The sequence below is a fragment of the Dama dama genome, chromosome 30 (genome assembly GCF_033118175.1).
Source record: "Dama dama isolate Ldn47 chromosome 30, ASM3311817v1, whole genome shotgun sequence".
Classification (NCBI taxonomy): domain Eukaryota; kingdom Metazoa; phylum Chordata; class Mammalia; order Artiodactyla; family Cervidae; genus Dama; species Dama dama.
This window is the reverse complement of record NC_083710.1, coordinates 50,980,159-51,000,372: the sequence shown is the minus strand read 5'-3', so window position 1 is coordinate 51,000,372 and position 20,214 is coordinate 50,980,159. Positions and strand designations below refer to the sequence as shown.

The 20,214-nt window shown below is 39.7% G+C and overlaps 1 protein-coding gene across 9 annotated transcripts in view; it reads left to right on the top strand.

Annotated features, from left to right (window-relative positions):
• KLF12 (KLF transcription factor 12) overlaps positions 1 to 13,320 on the top strand; it is a 657,687-nt gene extending 644,367 nt beyond the window's left edge. For all 9 annotated transcript variants that reach the window (XM_061133269.1, XM_061133271.1, XM_061133265.1 and 6 more), the window contains one exon: positions 3,610 to 13,320. In XM_061133269.1, the coding sequence (XP_060989252.1) occupies positions 3,610 to 3,791 (182 nt within the window). In that variant the 3' untranslated portion in view covers positions 3,792 to 13,320. The remainder of the gene's footprint in view (positions 1 to 3,609) is intronic.
• The last annotated feature ends 6,894 nt before the right edge of the window (positions 13,321 to 20,214 follow it).

Here is a 20,214-nt window from a genome sequence, read left to right as displayed (position 1 = left end):
TAGCAATGTATGTTATGTAACCTGATTAACTTAACATATCAGAAAGCCTGCCCCAAGCTGAGGCTTCACTTACATCAAGGGTCAGCAAACTTCCTGTAGTAAACGTTTTAGATATTGCAGGTCATACCTTCTTATTGCAATGCTCAATTTCACTGTTACTGAAAAACAGCCATAAACAATATGCAAACAAGTGAGTGAGACGGTGTTCCAATAAAAGCTTATTCATGAATACTAAAATTTGAATCTCATATGGTTTTCACATGCCATGAAATAGCCCTCTTTGGTGTTTTTTGTTTTTTGTTTCCTTCAATGATGTAAAAGTGTGAAAATTGTTCTTAGCTTGCAAGTTGCACAAAACAGGCCACTGACTGGATTTGGCCGGGGGACCAGAGTTTCTCACACCTCCTATAGATTTTCAAGTGGAAAGGGCACAAGTACCATTATTAAACAGTCAAATTGAAAGTAAGAGTATGTCTGTTATAATCTGGAGGAAGAAACTGGAGAAAATAAGTGCCTAAATTGGGTGTACAAGGAAATTCAGAGAGCCCCTGAGACAACAGACTGTCCCCATGGTGGCCATGCCAGCCTCTAGCATCCTTCTTGCTCTGAAACCAAAGCCTGTCTCCTTCTATTACCTCTCCTTACTTCTAGGCCCATCCCAGGTCTGGGGCCCCTTCCTCTCACTTTAACTGCAATAGCAAGGTGAAGAGTATGGCAGCTTTTCTAACCCTGGTCATACACATACTGCACTTTCCCAGCAAGATACACATGTCCTCCCAGCACACAACTAAGCAGTGCTTTTCCTCAATTAAATTTTTTTATTCTTTTCTTCTTAGACCTGTACTCATTGTAGCTGGTTCCATACACAACAAGAGATATCTAGGAGATGCCTGTTGGTGAAAGAGACTCAGTGAGCAGAGCTCAGTGCCCCAAAAATGAATGTGCTTTTGAAGATAAGATTTTTATCAAGTTCAGCTTAGTAGAACCTATGTTCATGATGTAAACTTCAAAAGCTTGTAGCGATGACATGTCACCAAAAGTATTTTAGCAGTTGCCATGGATATACTGTATGTGCATGCATGCTTAGTCATAGCCAACTCTTTCCAACCCTATGAACTGTAGCCCACCAGGTTTCTCTGTCCCTGGAATTTTCAAGGCAGGAACCCTGGATTGTGTTGCCATTTCCTCCTCCAGGGGATCTTCCTGACCCAGGGATCAAACCCACATCTCCTACATCACAGACGGATTCTGTATCACAAAGCCACTTGGGAAGCCTGGATAGCCTGTATAGTGGACTGCCAATCTTCTTAAGTTATGGGTTTTGCTGACTTTAAAAAAAAAAAAAAATTCTGTTAATTTCTGATCAGTTAATACCTGTAAATGCAGATTTTTGTCTCTAGAGAACATCCAGAATGAGTCAGAAGTGAGGTTTTGGATTAAGCTGGTCCTTAGGCATTCTACTTGACAGGAGCCCTTTTGGAGTAACCTGGAGCTTTCTGTGGATCCCAGGTAGTGCACCAGTATTTCTAGAGTTAACCGAGCTGTACTATACACGCGGTTCTGGGAAAGTGCCGCTGGATCCCAAAAGAACCTATATGGTTCACATTCATTTAACAGTTGAAAAGAAACTGCTGAGTCTGGTTCAGTCTAGTTTTCCCATGTAGGCGTGACTTGTACATCTCATTTACAGGGCCTAGTAGTTGCCTCTGTACACACCTCTGTGTGAGCATGTCTGTGTTTATGTTGCAGTTTTATTAATTTATTCAAACACTATTTGACACATACTCTAAGCTCTGAGGATACAGAAATAGATATGTGACTCTTAATCTCTATGTATTCAGAAAGTGGTAAAGGGGAAAAGCATCTAGACAAAATCTGTATGATATATTGTGATAGGCGACTTAATAGATTTAATAGGAGTTGAATAATCGGAAAGTATCTAAGGAGGTAGAATCAGCATTATCTGAGGATGTGACAGAGTTTTGATGGGAAAAAGAATTTGGAGCACAGTGAACAACACTGAATTTGGAACCAAACACATCTATTTACTGGCTTCAGGCAAGTTATTTTACTACATTCATCCTCAGTTTTATCACCTGTAAAATGGATTTAACAAAACTCACTTTGCAACTCTGTACGTGTGCGTGCTTAGTCACTAAAGTCGTGTCCGACTCTTTTGTGATCCTGTGGACTGTAGCCTGCCAGGCTCCTCTGTCCCTGGGATTCTCCAAGAAAGGATACTGGAGTGGGTTGCCATGCCCTCTTTCAGGGGATTGCAGCTCTGTCTCTTGAGATCTAAAAGTCATGTGGCTCAGTTGTATAAAGAATCTGCCTACCAAAGCAGGAGACACCAGAGACACGGGTTAAATCCCTGGGTCAGGAAGATCCTCTGGAGAAGGAAATGGCAACCCACTGCAGTATTTTTGCCTGGGAAATCCCATGGACAGAGGAACCTGATGGGCTATAGTCCATGGGATTGCAAAGAACTGGACGCGACTGAGCACCCACACATGTTGGTGTCAGCCAGTAGCTCTGCTCCCTGCCTTAGGCCTTTTCACCAAACTCCACATAGGGCCACGCAGTGTGTGGTTAACTACTGGATGAAGGGGGGCAGAAAAGAGCTCAGTTCTTGTGGGGTTACCTGGGGACAGGGCTTCCATTCTGAATGAGAGCCAGGAAAAAGCACACCTGGGTCAACTATTGTCCCTGTCCCCCGGGAACTCATTTGGACAATGGATACAGTATCTCTTCCCAACAAAGCCTTTGCATATTTTACTGTCTTTACAAGTTGACTGAGGGATGTGGTCAAATTACATACTTCTTCGGACTGTTTTTTACTGTGGGTTTCAACACTCAGACCAACCTGATGATTCTTCAGGACTTGCCCTAATTCTTAAGTCCCTGAAGAAGACATTTAAACTTCACACTACTGAGATATCTAGGATTCTGTCCCAGTAGACAAACAGTTGTTTATTGTTATTTAACTGCTAAGTCATGCCCAACTCTTTGCGACCCCATGGACAACAGTAGTTTATACATAATATAAATAATAACTGTTTATAAATAATAAGTGCTTAGTACCTAATTTCCGGGGGTGGTAGAGTGCTTTACCTTTTAATGAAATTTTGTGTGACTGATAAAAGGACACTGTACCTTAAAATAGCCTTTAAATATCTAAGTGATGCACTTTTGGGAGCAGTATTGCAACAAAACATACAAATCATTACCCTTTACAATTCTTTGTGCGTTTCAATCCTTTAGCCACATCAGCCTAGGTAGAGCTCTCTCCCATGTGTTTCTAGTCTACCGATGGTGATTATACCCCAGAGTTATCAGTCTATGCCTTCTGATTGTTTGACTGCAAAGTAACTTACCCATAACTGAAGATGCAAGTGTTAAGTAACCTCCCCATTGTCACAGCAAGAGAGAGTAGATTGAAACCCCCATCTGTGGGACCCAAAAGCTGCTGGTGGGGTGGTTAGGTTTCCTGACAAAGGACCGCCAGACGGAAAATCCACTGAGAGCAGTCATGTCCCCAGATAACCGCGTTGGCCAGATTGCTCAGGAGAAATGATGGAGCACAGCGTTCTGTCCCTTTGTCTCTTCCAGGAGAGAAACCCTACAAGTGTACCTGGGAAGGCTGCACCTGGAAGTTCGCTCGTTCGGATGAACTGACGAGGCATTACCGCAAACACACGGGAGTCAAGCCATTCAAGTGCGCAGACTGTGACCGCAGCTTCTCCCGGTCAGATCACTTGGCACTGCACCGCCGGAGGCATATGCTGGTGTGAGGAAGGCTCCCTGTCCAGCTGAGCGTAAGAGCTGGATCTCTTAGCGGCACCCCATTCAGCAGGGCTGGATCCCCTTCACAGTGTTAACACAAAAGGGCATCACCATCCCACGATGTCTGAAAGCAGAGCAGGAAATAAGAAGTGGTAACACTTCTTTCGGTCTGAAGGTAACCCCCCCTCCCCGCCCCCCGTCACGACTACACAAGAAACGACTTCACGCTGGCCTGGGAGATCGGTGACACAGATGCTGAAGAGACAGGCATTGTTTTCCGTGCTGTGTCCTCTGCCATTTCAAGATGTTTGTAGTTTGTATGTTTTCTGAGCTGTCAGACGTTTTGTTATTGATACTTTTAAAGGTCATCTACCACAAATTGATGGCTAGAGCAAGACCTTGTAAATTTGGATTATTCTCCCATCATCCCACCCCTGAACCCCTTTTTACAAGTAAGATATTAATAGAACCCACATCCAATCTGTTACCAGCAAGCAGCCTGAAAGTAGAAAAGAAGAAACTTTTGGAGAGGTTCCATTACCTGAAAAGAAAGAAGTGCTCAGGCAGCCCTTTTGCAATAGTGATGGTGACCACTAGATATCACCTGCGACTTGTCATTATGCCATGCCCTGGAGAAAACCAACATTGATTCTTTTCATCTGTTTGTTGTTGATTGTTTTTGTTTTGTTCCGCTTCTGTTTTGTTCATCTGTTTGAGCAGAGGGGCAGCGACATTTCAGCTGGAGTCTAGTCCTGGTGTCTGCCCTAGCGTGGACGGGCACAGAGTCGTTCTGTAGTTGAATAGGAAGAGCCTGTCTAAAAAAACTACTGCCCCACTTCAAATTGCAGTGTTCTGTCAGCTAGGCATCATCTCTTCCTGCCCCTAGTATTTGATTACAAGGAATCGGGGGGGAAAAAAAGCTTTCTTAGACACACTGGCACCAAGGTAAGAGGTGGGGCGGCCCAGGCAAAGTCAGTGAACATGAAAAAATCAGACAAAGCAGAGATGGAAATAATGCGCCTCTTGAGGAGAAAAGCAATAACGCATAAAAGGACTCTCCTACAATCACTTCACTGAGGACTCACGTTACCAATTTTCATACTTACTAAAGGGATTGTAAAAACACCCCAGCATTTTAGAGGTCTTGGCTACATTTACAGCACTGAGGTAATCTTTCTGCTGTTTGTTGTCCTGCTTGGTTGAGTACCACAATTAAAGTTTATGCTCCCCCTTTTCTTGTTTGAAAACAGTCATTTGGTGACTAGAGAGGCCACAGAGGCATAGCTGGGAATTAACTCTTGGGCGAATGGGTCAGTTCTCCTTGGAACTGAGTCAGTGGGAAGGGAATGCTCCCCAAGGAAAGCCTGACATGGTGCTAGTTCCCACCCTTGGAGAGCCAAGGATAAACAACTCTCCAATAGGTTCTTCTCTATAGATTTCATTTTCTAAACTATACTAGGACTCAATACAATGGCATCTGCAGGGATGAACCCACTCATCCTGTGCTGAGGGTGAGAGGAAATTACAGTCCCGTAAACCCCCTTGAGTTATGAGCCTTTTTTGCAACTAGCGGAGTCTATAGTAAACAAAGCAATACATCACCAATGAGCATTCTTTCAGAAAAATTATCATATTTTTTCCCCCACTAAAAGCTGAATTTTTTCAGCTCTCTGTAGCCAAGGGGCTTGGTAAGGTTTTATTGTCATTGCTGTTACTGCTCAGATTTTTTTTATAGCTTAGATATAAGAAGTTGCCAGCATAGACCTTTGCATTATATTTTAATTACAAACACTTGATTTGAGGAGTTGCACAAATTAACCTCACAATATTACTAGCTCATTTTTAAAGATTTGAACATTCTGAAATAATTTCTGGTTCTAGAACTATGCTCTTTAGGATTATCTTCTAATTCAGATAATCTTAATTCTGATGAAGCAAAAAACTAGAAACATTGGAACAAGGATAACTTGCGTTGGATGGCATTAAAAGGAATGTTTTTAACGTTCAAGCAAGAGCATAATGATTTTCAGGTCAAATTCTGTCTTCAGAAATACATGCTTTGTATTTTCTGCCAGGTCTGAAAAATTCATCAGGCAATTTCCCTCCAACAAGGGCTGCAGTTCTATGGGTAAATAGCTTCTGTAGCTACACAGTATACTACCCACCAAGCACTGGGTTTTTGGCTTTTTGTTTTTTTCTTTTACACCAACTGAAAAGTTTTACCTGTACTGTAAGCAACTCGTACATCTCATTGCCTGTGACCATTTTGAATAGAAAGGCCAGTGTTGGTTACCAGTCAGTGGCAAAGAACACAGAGCATGATGAACACAGTGTGGTGAACACAGACGTGAAGCCCTCTACTAGTCCTAGAATTTAGTTGGCAGGTAACAGGTGAATCACTTAGGTGAAGGGCAGACAATTTAATTCTGCTTTCTCTCGTAAGAAGGGCCAGTCCTTTTCTCTGCTGAGAGATCCTGAGAGTGTTACAGGTAGAAATGGTTTTTAGAATTTATAGAACTGACAGGCAGTGGGAGCTTCCTGAACGATAGCTTGATTTAAATTTAGCACAGAATGAGATGAGCGGCTCCCCTCTAATAGCATAGGAAAAATTAAGGGACTTGAGCTTGTCTGCTTGTCTTCTGAAGGTGGGAACCCAACTGAGACAGTAAGTTTACTGATAAAACCTGTCAGCATTACACCATTTCCCCCTTTTGATGTATTGATACTTCTAAGGAGGGAATCTAAGCACAAGTAGTAAATGAATTGCTGATGTAGTCCCAGACTGAAACTTACCTGAGGCTTGTCTTGAAACATAACAAATAATCCTTGGTGAATTTTCTACAAGTGTTTCCCCATAGAAAGGAAGGTGGTTTGGAAGAGAAGGAATTACATTTTTAAGTAAGAATATCTTCAGACAAGGAAAAGCCTCCTGCATCTCATCTGATGTCTGTTCTAGCCTGTTTTAAAAAGCACAGTAGATGATTAACAGCAGAAAAGGAGTAAAATCCAAAGACTTTCTCAGTTGTACCCTAACTGTAAGCATTCTTTGGTGGTAAATTTGAAGTCATTCAGTTTGCAGCTAGGCATATGTATATGTTTGGGAATTTAGACGCAGGTAGCTATAATGGCTTTGGAAGCTACAGTTGACCTGACTGTCTTTTTGCATTGTAGAGATTGATTTCAAGGAAGTTAATGTTATTTGAAAAGTTAAGAAGTTCAGACATTGAAGTTTTAATAGATTCCCTCCTCATATTCTGATCTTAAGTTGTTTGGGTAAAGATTCACACTTCCCCGTCTAGTTCCAGCCCCATCCCATCAACTGCATGTGGACTTTGAGAAGCCTGCTTGATAACTTGTCTTAAGTTTTATTAAGGCATTTAGAGTGAAATTTCTAATGGCTTTACCATAAAATTACACTGTTGCCTGGAATTACTTTTATGGAACACTATGGGACATTTATTTTCAAAGGCAGTTGAATAACAGTAACACAAACCACATTTTTTATTTAAAAAAGAGCACTTTTGTTCACTTTAAAGTTTAAGTGGAAAATAGAAAAAGGAGCTTCAGGTGAAAAAAAACTTGCAAAATACTACAGTGTTTACAAATGCCAGTTCTAGATGATTAAAAAGGCCATTCTCATTATGGTTGAAATTTGGATCAGCTTATACAAAGATTGTGTTCATTTTTATGCAATTGTTTTAACTTCAAATTGCTATTTGTGTTTTCAACATAAATACAATTCTGCACTTTGAAATCAGTTCATTAGAGTGATAACATATATATGGATGAAGATGCAGTATTCCTTACTCTGTACTTAATTTATTATACTTACCAAAGTTGCAACTGAGTAAATCTGGTGAGGTGAGGCCTTCAAATGTATTAATACGCCTTTGTTATATTGTTATGACTGCTTAGAAGTGTAGCCATGATGTTGTTATAAAGGTGTCTTAATGTTTATAGTAAGGACTGACAGAATTTCAGCAGTGTTAAGAATACCAGCATTCGTGATATGTTGAGTTACAGTCTTTGTAAAGGATTGAGCGTGAGATAACTCATGTGAATCTTAGTAGGCCTAGGAAGCCTTAATACTCATAGCCCATAATCCAATCTCAGATTTTACTCCTTACTGATTAAGCCTGTAAATTTAGGAGGTAAATGTATTCTACAACTTCATTGATCAGATCTCTTCCTTCAACTTTTCTGAGGTAGTGCATTTCACACACACAAAAGATGTTTCCATTTGATTTGGTTTGGTTTAGAAAAGGGGTTTGGTAAGCCATGTCTTCCATATCACATTTCTCCATATCCCCACAATGCCTTCCACTTACCTGCACTGGCACCCCCAACACATGCACACCTGTATACACACTTGTATATGCAGCAGCCAGTGGACTAATAAATATCAACAAAGGACTTTTTTAAAAAGAATGAATTTGTAATAATCCATGCTGTCTAGAAATGTAAGTTATTTACCTTATTAGGGAATCAGCTTATAAGGCTATATATGACTTTGCCTGCATTTTATAGTTAAGAAGTGTACATAAAAATTTTAAATGCTATATTTTCACAGTTTCATTATAGAAATGTCTGTTTAGCAACCCATGTCCATTGGTACTTTAAATATGCTAAATACTGTGCAATGCAATAGAAATTCAGATTTTCATAAGAAAATGAAATAGGATACTGCATCTTAAAAAATAGAGTGAAGATATTTTACTGTATTAGTAACATATGTGATAGTGGAAAAAAGTATTTTCAAACTCACAAATTTTACAGAGGTTGTAAATAGTTTGATGAAGTATGTTGGGAAAAAGAGCTTCTAGTTTTCATCACAATTAAAAAAAAAAAAAAAACTTGTTCAGATATGCCTTGTGTATCTTACACACAATTAGTGATATTGCCATGGGGACTCTGTTCTGCCTTGTCAGAGCATACCCCTTGTGCTCCCTAACAAAATGGAGTGGCCACTTGTCTCAGTTTAGCCAGGATGGTTTAGAATGCAGTGAAGTCATTTTAAGTTGTAGCAAACTGATTCCAAATGCATGCACTTTGCCTGTAAAGAGAAAAACAGCAGCACAGGATTTCCTTGTGTTAAAAAGAATCATCTAGCAGTTGTTCTCTTTTCTCAGTTACCTTCCTCCTCAATGCAGTAATTCTTGATCAAAACAAATGCACACCCTCTGCACGTGTTTGTTTTTGTTAAATCCCAGAGGGAGTTCTTTTAGCAGTAGCTACCTGTTGACAAGATGAATGCTATGGATATGGCCACATGTGAAATGATTCTATACTGGCAATATGAATAAACTAATGCCCATTTTCAGAAATGAATTAAAAGCTGAAAGTGCCTGTCAATAAATTTTATGACCAATGAGATATTCCTGTACTTTTACACAGCAATAATTCTTTATCAAACTGGGTTTTTCCCCCACCTTTGGGAAACACGCACACAGAGAAAATATATGCACACAATAAATTGAATCTGTTCATATACGCCCTCAAAAATTGTTTGGTGTGTTTTAAATATATTTCATCTTGCTTATGTTAGCATTTCTTAATTTAATCTTTCTTACAGAATATAAGAACACCTGTCTGAACTTTATGATTATATCCGGTATACATCCTGGCACGTGACATTTATAGTTTTGAGATGAAAACTTCACTGTGATTTGTCCAAAACTTATGAAGCACTTGTTTGTAGTCCAAAAAGTTTTGCTCAATTAACAAAAGCCAGTTTATTAAGAGCAAAACACTATAGACATCTGTTCCTTTTCCTTTATTTTATCCAGTAATATCAAATGCACAAACCTATACCTTTCTTCATTTCCCTTCCCCCTAATATTTCCTGTTATCATCTAAGAACCATTTTGGGGTGAATAACACAGTTGTTTCTCCCCAAATGTCCACTAAAGTAAAACTGACATGTAGTAAGCCTAGCCTTGACCAAGGTTTACAGTTGGTCCTGGAAATGACCAGATTTACATTCAGAACAACACAATATGTTCCTACCATTATTTTACTGCTAAAGGTAAAGTCGTGAATAGGAATATACAGGCAGATTATATGAAGAGACAAGAGCCCTGGAAATTCTCCAGTCCCATCATCTCAGAGCACAAATCCATCCAAACAAGCTATCAAGGGGTATCAGTAAAATTACACTCTTTCAGAGCCAAACATTTGGTAAGAGCAATTTTTAAAGTATAACTGTGATTAAACACTCAGACTTTAGACAATGAAGACTACCATGATGGACAGTGTTCTCCGGAACCAGACCACAGGACTATTAAACCATCTCCTGTTTCCCCCTCTACGTTTCAAAACAAAAAAGAAGGAAGTATGCTAGATGAGGGTATAAAATAATGATCAAAGTGTCAGAGTACACTGCTGCGTTCCTTAATCGTACTGAAGGCAAATCTTTTGAGTGGGCTGTTTTCTGCAAGTTGTCTGAAAGTACTAAAAGAACTTGAAATGTCAAAAGTTCAGCAAACCATGAAAATACTAGCTGTTCTTTAGTAAATCCTTACTATATGCCAAGCAGTATACTGGGTAATTTTTAGACATATCACCTCTCGTGTACAACAGTTCTAGATTTCATGGATGGGAAACCAAGGCGCAAAGAGGGTGGCTGAGTTGTCTGCAAACAGAAATCACGAGAGTAGGAGTGGAAGTTCACCTCTCTCAGGCTCCAAAGCCTGTATTCTCCCTAAGGCACTGCTGCACCTGTGTTCCCAAGAGCCAACTTTCCATATCTAACCCTTAAGTAGTTTTATTAGGGATGTGTAGTCATCAAATTTTCCAAATAAGATGTAAGGACATGATTTGACAGTGGTACATAAGATTTAAAATCAGTCTTCTGAAAACTCACACATGGAGAATCATGATAAACAAACACACCAATTGGCTATCTCCCTGGACTTCTCAGCTGCCTCTGAAATGTTCGACCTGGAGATCCAAAATGATTTAAACATTTCCCTACTTGATGGCATTTTAGAGCAGATTTTCTTGATTCTACGTATTTCTTTATAGATGGAATAAAGGGTTTTCCACTTGCGTGGACCTTCCAGAGTGTGTTTAATTTGCATTTGAAATGTTACCTCCATGGAACTAGTTGTTGAAAACAAGAGTCAACTTTTGGCCGTTGTGAGCGGGTTGGCAGTTGGGAACATTCAGATGATGAGCGAGAAGAGAGAACGGAAAATTCCTTTTCAGATTTCTCACCTAACAGTACCACCTTGTAATGTTCTCAGTAGTCCTACAAATAATTTGCCTGTAGTGTTATTGTTAGTTTCATTGAATTTTATCTAGGAAACTGTCCAACATCAGAGAAATGACCCCACCCCCACCCCTCTTTTCTGTGTAGAGCACATTCTCTTGACAGTATTGATTCATGGAAGTACTAATGGACTTAGAAAACATTTGGAGAATGTCATTTCTCATGGTGTTTCTTTTTCTGAAAATGAATCTCCTGAATTACAATCTTTCTCCCTGTTACTTGGCTGAGGGAAGAGATAAAACTTGTGTAAACAAATTTCCTCCCATGCTGAAAGCAAGTGTTTCGTGTGCACACAACCCATTGCAGAAAAGGGCGCTCTCCTCAGTTAATTGGGTTTCAAAACGAGCAATAATTTCTCCACAGCAAAACCACAACTTTAAGCAAATTGAAAAGAGATGAATGGTGGAAATAGTCACATCGGTACTTTATCTTTCTGGATTACATCTCTAGAAATTTTAAATGTTTGAGACAACAGAGTCTGCCCTTTGTGCAAAGCAAGAGCCAATGACTTCTTGTGTGAATTAGTATATCTTGCTTTTTCCAAGTGCAGGTTGAAAACGAGGGTAGAATTTGGATCAAATTCTAGTCAAAGTGCTCAAGTAATCAAAAGGTAGGATATTTTAGGGACATACCAACATCTTCCCTTTCTGCTAATGTCATGCTCCTAAAATATAAAACATTTTAGAAAATGATGTTGCCCTACTTGTGTTTCTAGTTTTTCCATAGCAGGATTTTGTATTTACATGCAGGCTACAGGATGTATTTTGTCCCTCAGAACTCGATTATATTGGATGGGTATAGTTGAACTGGGGCACTGGTGCCTATATTCAAGGCTCTTTCCTATCAACTTGTCTGTCTACACTTCGTTGTGTTTAAAAATTCATAAAAAAAAAAAAACCCACCATTCCTACCCCCGCCCTCTGGAATGGTGGCTGTATTGTTTTGTTCATGTCTATGTGGGACGCATTGCATCACATGGCAAACCAACTCCCCGTGGATGTGAGATAACTACTTACAAAACCAGCTTGAAAACATCGTCTTCTGTATTATGTCATCCTGTATCATAAAGCAATTATGTGTATCATAACATGCTCATTTTAAAAAAGAGAAACCAGCAAATTCATGTTTGTCCATAGAAGAATGTACTCAGAACTTTCTGTGTTGTGAAATGATGAGAACAGACCACGTTTAAGATATACCCACCTGCCACTTAAAATGACTTAGTTGTAATTAGTAGTAGTCTAGACGTTGCTCTCGGTGTGTGGGGGTCAGTTCAAACGTCATCCTCTTTTGAATAAATCTCTCAGTGGTATTTGAAAAAAATACATGGGAATAAAGAAAAATATCAACTTTGGCCAAATCAAGCAGGCATCTTTTTCCTTTCCTTGACACTTAGCTCATTCTACTTGGTGATTGGATTACAAGAGCTGTGTAAAAAATACAAAAACATCCTTTTGTTTACAAAACAGTTATTCTAGGCTTGAAGCCTCTGAACAGCAAATCAAATAGATGTACTGCGTCTGATTCACTTAAGGTAATTTTACAAAAGGCTCCTGGGTCTCTGACCCCAGAGAGTTGGAATACCCAGAGTAGGTCCTCTGCATTAAAGGATTAAAACCCCCAACGATGCTGGCAAGCAAATGTATTAATTTCTTAAATCTTCATTTGGTTTTCTGTTCAGAGTTTTAATTGCAAATGAATTTATTTCTCCAGCTTATCTAAAGATCTAATTTCCCAATAGTTTCCTCTGCATTTATATACTCTGTAGTGTTTAGGCAACCCCTGTTATAAGTTTATTAATATTATGTAAGTGTTGTTCTTGTATTTATGTATAGTGTATGTATTGTAAATATACTCAGAGCTTTTTTCCTTTTACTGTAAAATGGTGATCTTTTTTTTTTTTTTTTTTTTTTGGCCCTATGATAATGTAAAGGGAGACCCTCCTAATGAGATTCTCTCAGAGGATGATTATTCCAGTCTATTCTCAGAGATTTAAATGAACAAGTGTTAACGTTTTTAATGGTGTCTCAGACATATTCTGTTGGTGCATTGCTTTTCTGTATTCAACTTTCCTATGAATTGAGCTGTGAACCGAAATAGAGTTTAAACCTTTAACTGTATGCATTTGTATAATTATCTGAATGAAGGCATGAAGGTTAAATAAAGCATTTTGTATGGAACGAAACTCCCTAATTATTACTAAGGCTGATTCAGACACTTTGGAAATCATAGTTATTACCATACTAATTAAACCTTTGTTATGAAAAGTTTTACCATTTGTGTATAGTAATTTAAAACAGAACAAGATAGACTGTATACTAAAAGTTGAATAGAGGATGTTTTATTTCATAACAGCCAGGACCTAAAGTGGGATTCCTGAAAATATTTTAATGAGTGTAAAATTAATGGTTCAGAAATATGAAGTGATATGAAAACAAGATTTTTTCAGAGCCTAAAATAGAATCTCTGTGAATGAATGAATTACATTATTTTTTGGACTTTGTGTCTCATTTAAGTGTAGAATGATCTATCTAGCACATGACAAAGTTGGTTTATTTCTATAAAATCTTAAAACAATTATAAGGTTTGGAAAAATAAGACTATTAATGAGTGGAAAAGTGAAAAAAAGTGAAAGTATTAGTCACTCAGTTGTGTCCCAACTCTTTGTGTCTCCATGGACTGCAGCCCACCAGGCTCCTCTGTCCATGGGATACTCCAAGCAAGAGTACTAGAGTGGGTAGCCACTCCCTTCTCCAGGGGATCTTTCCGACCCAGGGATCGAACCCTAGTCTCCTGGATTGCAGGCAGATTCTTTACCTTCTGAGCCACCAGGAAGCCCTTTAATTTAAATAATGCTTAAAAGGCACTTGAAAAATCTTAAGTATCCTCCAGTTGTTGTTCAGTCACCAGGTTGTGTCAGAATCTTCGTGACCCCATGGACTGCAGCATGCCTGCCGGGCTTCCCTGTCCCTCACTGTCTGGGAGTTTGCCCAAGTTCATGTCCATTGAATCAGTGATGCCATCCAACCATCTCCTATTAGTATCCTTCACTTGAAGACCTACTGGAAAAATCCATTCAACAATGAGAATGGTAGGAAATACTACTAACAATTATATTAAATGGTGGTAGGTGATAATAAAAATAATATTTGAGTACTTCCTAGATGCCCAGCAGTGTTCTAAGTGTTATATTTGTTCTCTTTATTCTTATAAAAATCCTGAGTTAGGTTCTGTTATTATCCTAATTTTACAGAGGTAAAGGTAAGGTACTGTGTTTAGGCAACTTTTCCAGTCAGCCTGGTTCTAGCAGTAGAGTCCTTAGCTACTAAAGGGTTGCAGGTTAAGAGGATGGAGAAACGATAGAAGGTGGGGAGAGAGAATGAGCAGTGATGAATATCATAGAAATATTCAACAGATATCTGTTTACGTACAAATAAATATTAATAAACCCAATTAATACAATTCTTCGTTTCATACTTGGCAAACCATAATGTAGTTTAATAACTCATAAAAATCAGAGACTGAAATAGATTTTGGCTTACTTTATTACTGATTCAAATCCTTTTGTAAATGAACTTGGAGTTTGGTGAAATCACTGGGTTCCACTCAGAGACACTGCGCGAGGAGAGCCTCAAGGGCTACACATGTGTTCTGCTCCATCCAAGCTGCTTAGGGCTCCGTCTTTGACACTCCCAAGTCTGGTTGCATAGAGCATCTACCTGAAGGGAGCCTAGAGGAGTGATTCCTCAACCAGTGCCAGCTTCCTTGGTAATTTCACAGTGATCACAATGCCAGTTCTACAGAAGAAATCACTCACTAATTAATTATAAGATTCTTTGACAGTTGAAGCAATAAACTCTAAGTACATTTTTTTATTGAACTATTCATGAAGATTTTAGTTGCACATTTTGGAAATATTCCATTCAGGCAGAAGCCAATAAATTAGGATACTCTCTCTCGTTCTACACTCTGGTGAAGCGTGGCAGTCACTTGTAAGACTGAACCTAATTCATTCAGGGTTTTCATTTTTGGATATGACTTTGTAACAAAGTGGTAAGTTGGACATTAGATTTATGTGTCTTGGGCCTGATTTTTCTGACTGTTCTCTTTAGGCCGTACCAAGCAAGTAAGCCAGCTCTCCAGCTTTGTTCTTGCTTTCCAGTTCATCCCAAGAGACTTTGTCATAAGTGTAGACCACAGAGGCCAGTCTTATGGAATAGATCACCCAATACTATTATACCCTCAAGGTAATGTATTTGTCAGTGTTTCTTCTACCAAGGGATTCCCCGATCCTTCAACAATAAATGGAATTCTATGGATACTAGGGATTCTGAAACTTCCTCAGTTCTTACCTTTATTCTTGATGTTTTGCCATAGCTGAGATTTCTCAGCTGAATATTGATGGTTTCACTGTTCCTGATTCTCTCCAAATTAATGACTGCCAGGCCACAGCATGAAAGAATTAAAAGTACAGAAGCAGCTATGTGATTAAGTGTAGAATACCATGGAGCTTTATCAAAAAAGAAAAATACTTCAGTGCTTGAACAAAGTCATACTCCCTAAAAAATTATTTCAGTCCCAAACGGCCACTGAAGGTTTTCATACCATATAGTACATTGTCTTCCCACCAAAGTTGCATGATTTCCTTCAACACAATGAGTTCCTTGTGCTTTGTCCGAGTGTTGTCTGGATTTAATATATTTCTCTCCCAGCAGTGTAATAAGTATAATCTGCATCACTTCCTGTTTAGTCTAAATTCATCAATCAACACCTACACAGCCATACACTTGAATGATTGCCTTATTTCTGAAATAAATTACATTTTCTTTATATAGGAACAATTTGTACATCGTCTTTTTCTCTCATATTTTTACTGTGGTAAATTCATGGGTGTATCTACATGTAACTCAGTTTTATAAGGCCATGATGGCATCAGCAACATCAGACTGAAGCAGGTATGCTAAAAAGAAGTTCATTCGGGGAATGTTCCAGAATTGCTTAAAAGTATGTATAGCCATCGTGGTGCCCTCCTTTTTTGAGAGCTACAGTTTATATAATGTAATATGTATATTTATATATTGTAATCCATGGGCTTCCCCAGTGGTACAGAATCTGCCTGCCAATGCAGGAGACAGTTTTGATCCCTGGGTCAGGAAGATCCCCTGGAGGAGGAAATTGTAACCTACTCCAGTATTCTTGTGGGATAATCCCATGGACAGAGGAGTTTGGCAGGCTACAATCCAGGGGGTCACAAAGAGTTGGACATGATTGAAGTGACTACACACACACAAGCACTGTAATCCATTACCTTCAAGAGGATTGCAGGGCATTTGTCTGTGACATAGCTACTGTAATGTCCATGTCCCTTAGAGCTTTCAGACCATACTGAATACTCAGGTCAGTTCAGACATCTCAAGGGCAGCCCTGCTGTGCCCCACACTCCTCTGAGCTCCTCAGCTTGACCAGAGAGCAACTCATGAGGTAGATGTGGCTGTGAAAGGCTAGCATAATTGATAATCCTCAGGGCCCTTAAAACTTACGTTAGTGCAGCCTATATATTCCATTGCTAAACTGAAGTCAGTGGACCCTATCTCACTTTTCATGGCTAATTTGGAGCCACAGTTTTGTAATGTGCTCAGCATGGATCCACACAGTCACTTGGATATTGATGTTGATTCTTTTGATAATGTGCTAAGTTGCTTCAGTCATATCTGACTCTTTGCAACCTCATGGACTGTAGTCCACCAGGCTCCTCTATCGGTGGGATTCTCCAGGCAAGAATACAGAGTGGGTTGCCGTACCTTCCTCCAGGGGATCTTCCCAACCCAGGGATCGAATCCAGGTCTCAAGTCTTCTGCGTTGGCAGGCAGGTTCTTTACCACTAGCACCACCTGGGAAGCCCTGTTTTTATTTGGTGAGTCTAAAACCTAGGACACAGTCACACAATTGCACTCATCTCACACACTAGCAAAGTAATGCTGAATATGCCAGCAAATTTGGAAAACTCAGCAGTGGCCACAGGACTGGAAAAGATCAGTTTTCATCCCAGTCCCAAAGAAAGACAATGGCAAAGAATGTTCAAACTACTGCACACTGCACTCATCTTATACACTAGCAAAGTAATGCTCAAAATTCTTCAAGCGAGGCTTCAACAGTATGTGAACTGAGAACTTCCAGGTGTTCAAGCTGGATTTAGAAAAGGCAGAGGAACCAGAGATCAAATTGCCAGATCATTGAAAAAGCAAGAGAGTTCCAGAAAAAATCTACCACTGCTTCATTGACTATGCCAAAACCTTTGACTGTGTGGATCACAACAAACTGTGGAAAATTCTGAAAAAGATGGGAATACCAGACCACCTGACCTGCCTCCTGAGAAATCTGTATTCAGGATAAAAGGGAACAGTTAGAACTGGACATGGAATAACAGACTGGTTCCAAATAGGAAAAGGAGTACGTCAAGGCTGTATATTGTCACCCTGCCTATTTAAATTATATGCTGAATACATCATGAGAAACGCTGGGCTGGAAGAAGCACAAGCTGGAATCAAGATTGCCGGGAGAGATATCAATAACCTCAGATATACAGATGACACCACCCTTATGGCAGAAAGTGAAGAGGAACTAAAAAGCCTCTTGATGAAAGTGAAAGAGGAGAGTGGAAAAAGTTGGCTTAAAACTCAACATTCAGAAAGCTAAGATCATGGCATCTGGTCCCATCACCTCATGGAAAATAGATGGGGAGACAGTGGAAACAGTGTCAGACTTTATTTTGGGGGGCTTCAAAATCACTGCAGATGGTGATTGCAGCCATGAAATTAAAAGATGCTTACTCCTTGGAAGGAAAGTTATGACCAACCTAGACAGCATATTAAAAATCAGAGACATTACTTTGCCAGCAAAGATCCGTCTTGTCAAAGCTACGGTTTTTCCAGTGGTCATGTATGGATGTGAGAGTTGGACTGTGAAGAATGCTAAGCGCCGAAGAATTGATGCTTTTCAACTGTGGTGTTGGAAAAGACTCTTGAGAGCCCCTTGGACTGCAAGGAGATCCAACCAGTCCATCCTAAAGGAGATCAGTCCTGAATATTCATTAGAAGGACTGATGCTGAAGCTGAAACTCCAATACTTTAGCCACCTGATGTGAAGAACTGACTCATTTGAAAAGACCCTGATGCTTGGAAGGATTGAAGGCGGGAGGAGAAGGGGACGACAGAGGATAAGATGGTTGGATGGCATCCCCAACTCAATGGATAGGAGTTTGAGTAAGCTCTGGGAGCTGGCGATGGACAGGGAAGCCTGGCGTGCTACATTCCATGGAGTCGCAAAGAGTCAGACATGACTGAGTGACTGAACTGAACTGAACTGAAAACATAGGAGAATGGTTAGGGAATTTCATATACTTTATTCAGCCCCTCATAACAATGTTTTCATGGTTGCTAGTAAGAGGTTTTACATACATAAAGTGCACATTTGAGTTACTACTCCATGAAGTATTATACTAATTGATATGGGATATAAAATTTGCACCTCAGACGTAATCTCTGACAAAAACTCTTGCAGCCTTTTGGGGCAGATAGATACACAGTTTCTACAGTATCAAATATAAATGGATAAGTACCACCAGAACTGACTGAGGTGTTGTGAAAATTTAAAAGTAAAGAGAACAGCTTCTATAACACAGGTAATCAGCTGGATCTCCACATCCCCAGAGATCTCTATTGCATGGAGATGCTCAGATTCCTAATTCCATGCCCAGCAAAAGACCAGAGCCCTCCCTAGGATTCCTGTTGAGGGCATGTTCAGCCCTGGGGGTAAAGGAGGTAAAGCTGTTCACTTTAGCATCATCACCTCATTTTCTTGGTTTATCATTTCAAGGGCTGAAGTGTGTTGTCTCTGGTTTCTGACTGGTCATGTGTGTGTAAATGGTACATTCATTGTTTGCTAACTGAAGTTTTGTGATCCAAGAGTGGCGAGGAAATCCATTTAGTGGATGAAGATGAAATTTTTCAAAAATTAAAGAATGGAATGCGATGGTAGAGGACAGGATGGTATGGAGTAAAATGAAATGCAAGTAAAGGAAGAGAAGAAAGAGCCAAGGAGATGAAGAGTAGCTTTTGTCTCAGCTATGTACATGAGAGCTTGCATGTGACAAGGCACAATGCTAAATATAAAGTTTAAAAGCCTCTGGTTGACTGGTCTCTCTCTTTCCTTTTCTCCTGTCCCACATCTCCAATGGCATATCCAGGTGTGCTATTCTCACACTGAGCAATGTATCCATTGTGGTGGTGAATTTTATGTGTCAACTTGGCTGGGCCATGGTACTCAGATATTTGGTCGAACATTATTCAGGATGTTTCTGTGAGGTGTTTTTGGATGAGATTAACATATATTTCTACTTTATTGACTATGCCAAAGCCTTTGGCCGTGTGGATCACAATAAACTGTAGAAAATTCTGAAAGAGATGGGAATATCAGACCACCTGACCTGCCTCTTGAGAAACCTATATGCAGGTCAGGAAGCAACAGTTAGAACTGGACATAGAACAACAGACTGGTTCCAAATAGGAAAAGGAGTACATCAAGGCTATATATTGTCACCCTGCTTATTTAACTTATATGCAGAGTACATCATGAGAAGCGCTGGGCTGGAAGAAGCACAAGCTGGAATCAAGATTGCTGGGAGAGATATCAATAACCTTAGATATATGGATGACACCACCCTTATGGCAGAAAGTGAAGAGGAACTAAAAAGCCTGTTGATGAAAGTGAAAGAGGAGAGTGAAAAAGTTGGCTTAAAGCTTAACATTCAGAAAACTAAGATCATGGCATCTGGTCCCATCACTTCATGGGAAATAGATGGGGAAACTGTGGAAACAGTGTCCGACTTTACTTTTTTGGGGCTCCAAAATCACTGCAGATGGTGATTGCAGCCATGAAATTAAAAGACGCTTACTCCTTGGAAGGAAAGTTATGACCAACCTAGATAGCATATTAAAAAGCAGAGACCTTACTTTGCCAACAAAGGTTCGTCTAGTCAAGGCTATGGTTTTTCTAGTGGTCATGTGTGGATGTGAAAGTTGGACTATGAAGAAAGCTAAGTGCCGAAGAATTGATGCTTTTGAATTGTAGCATTGGAGGAGACTCTTGAGAGTCCCTTGGAC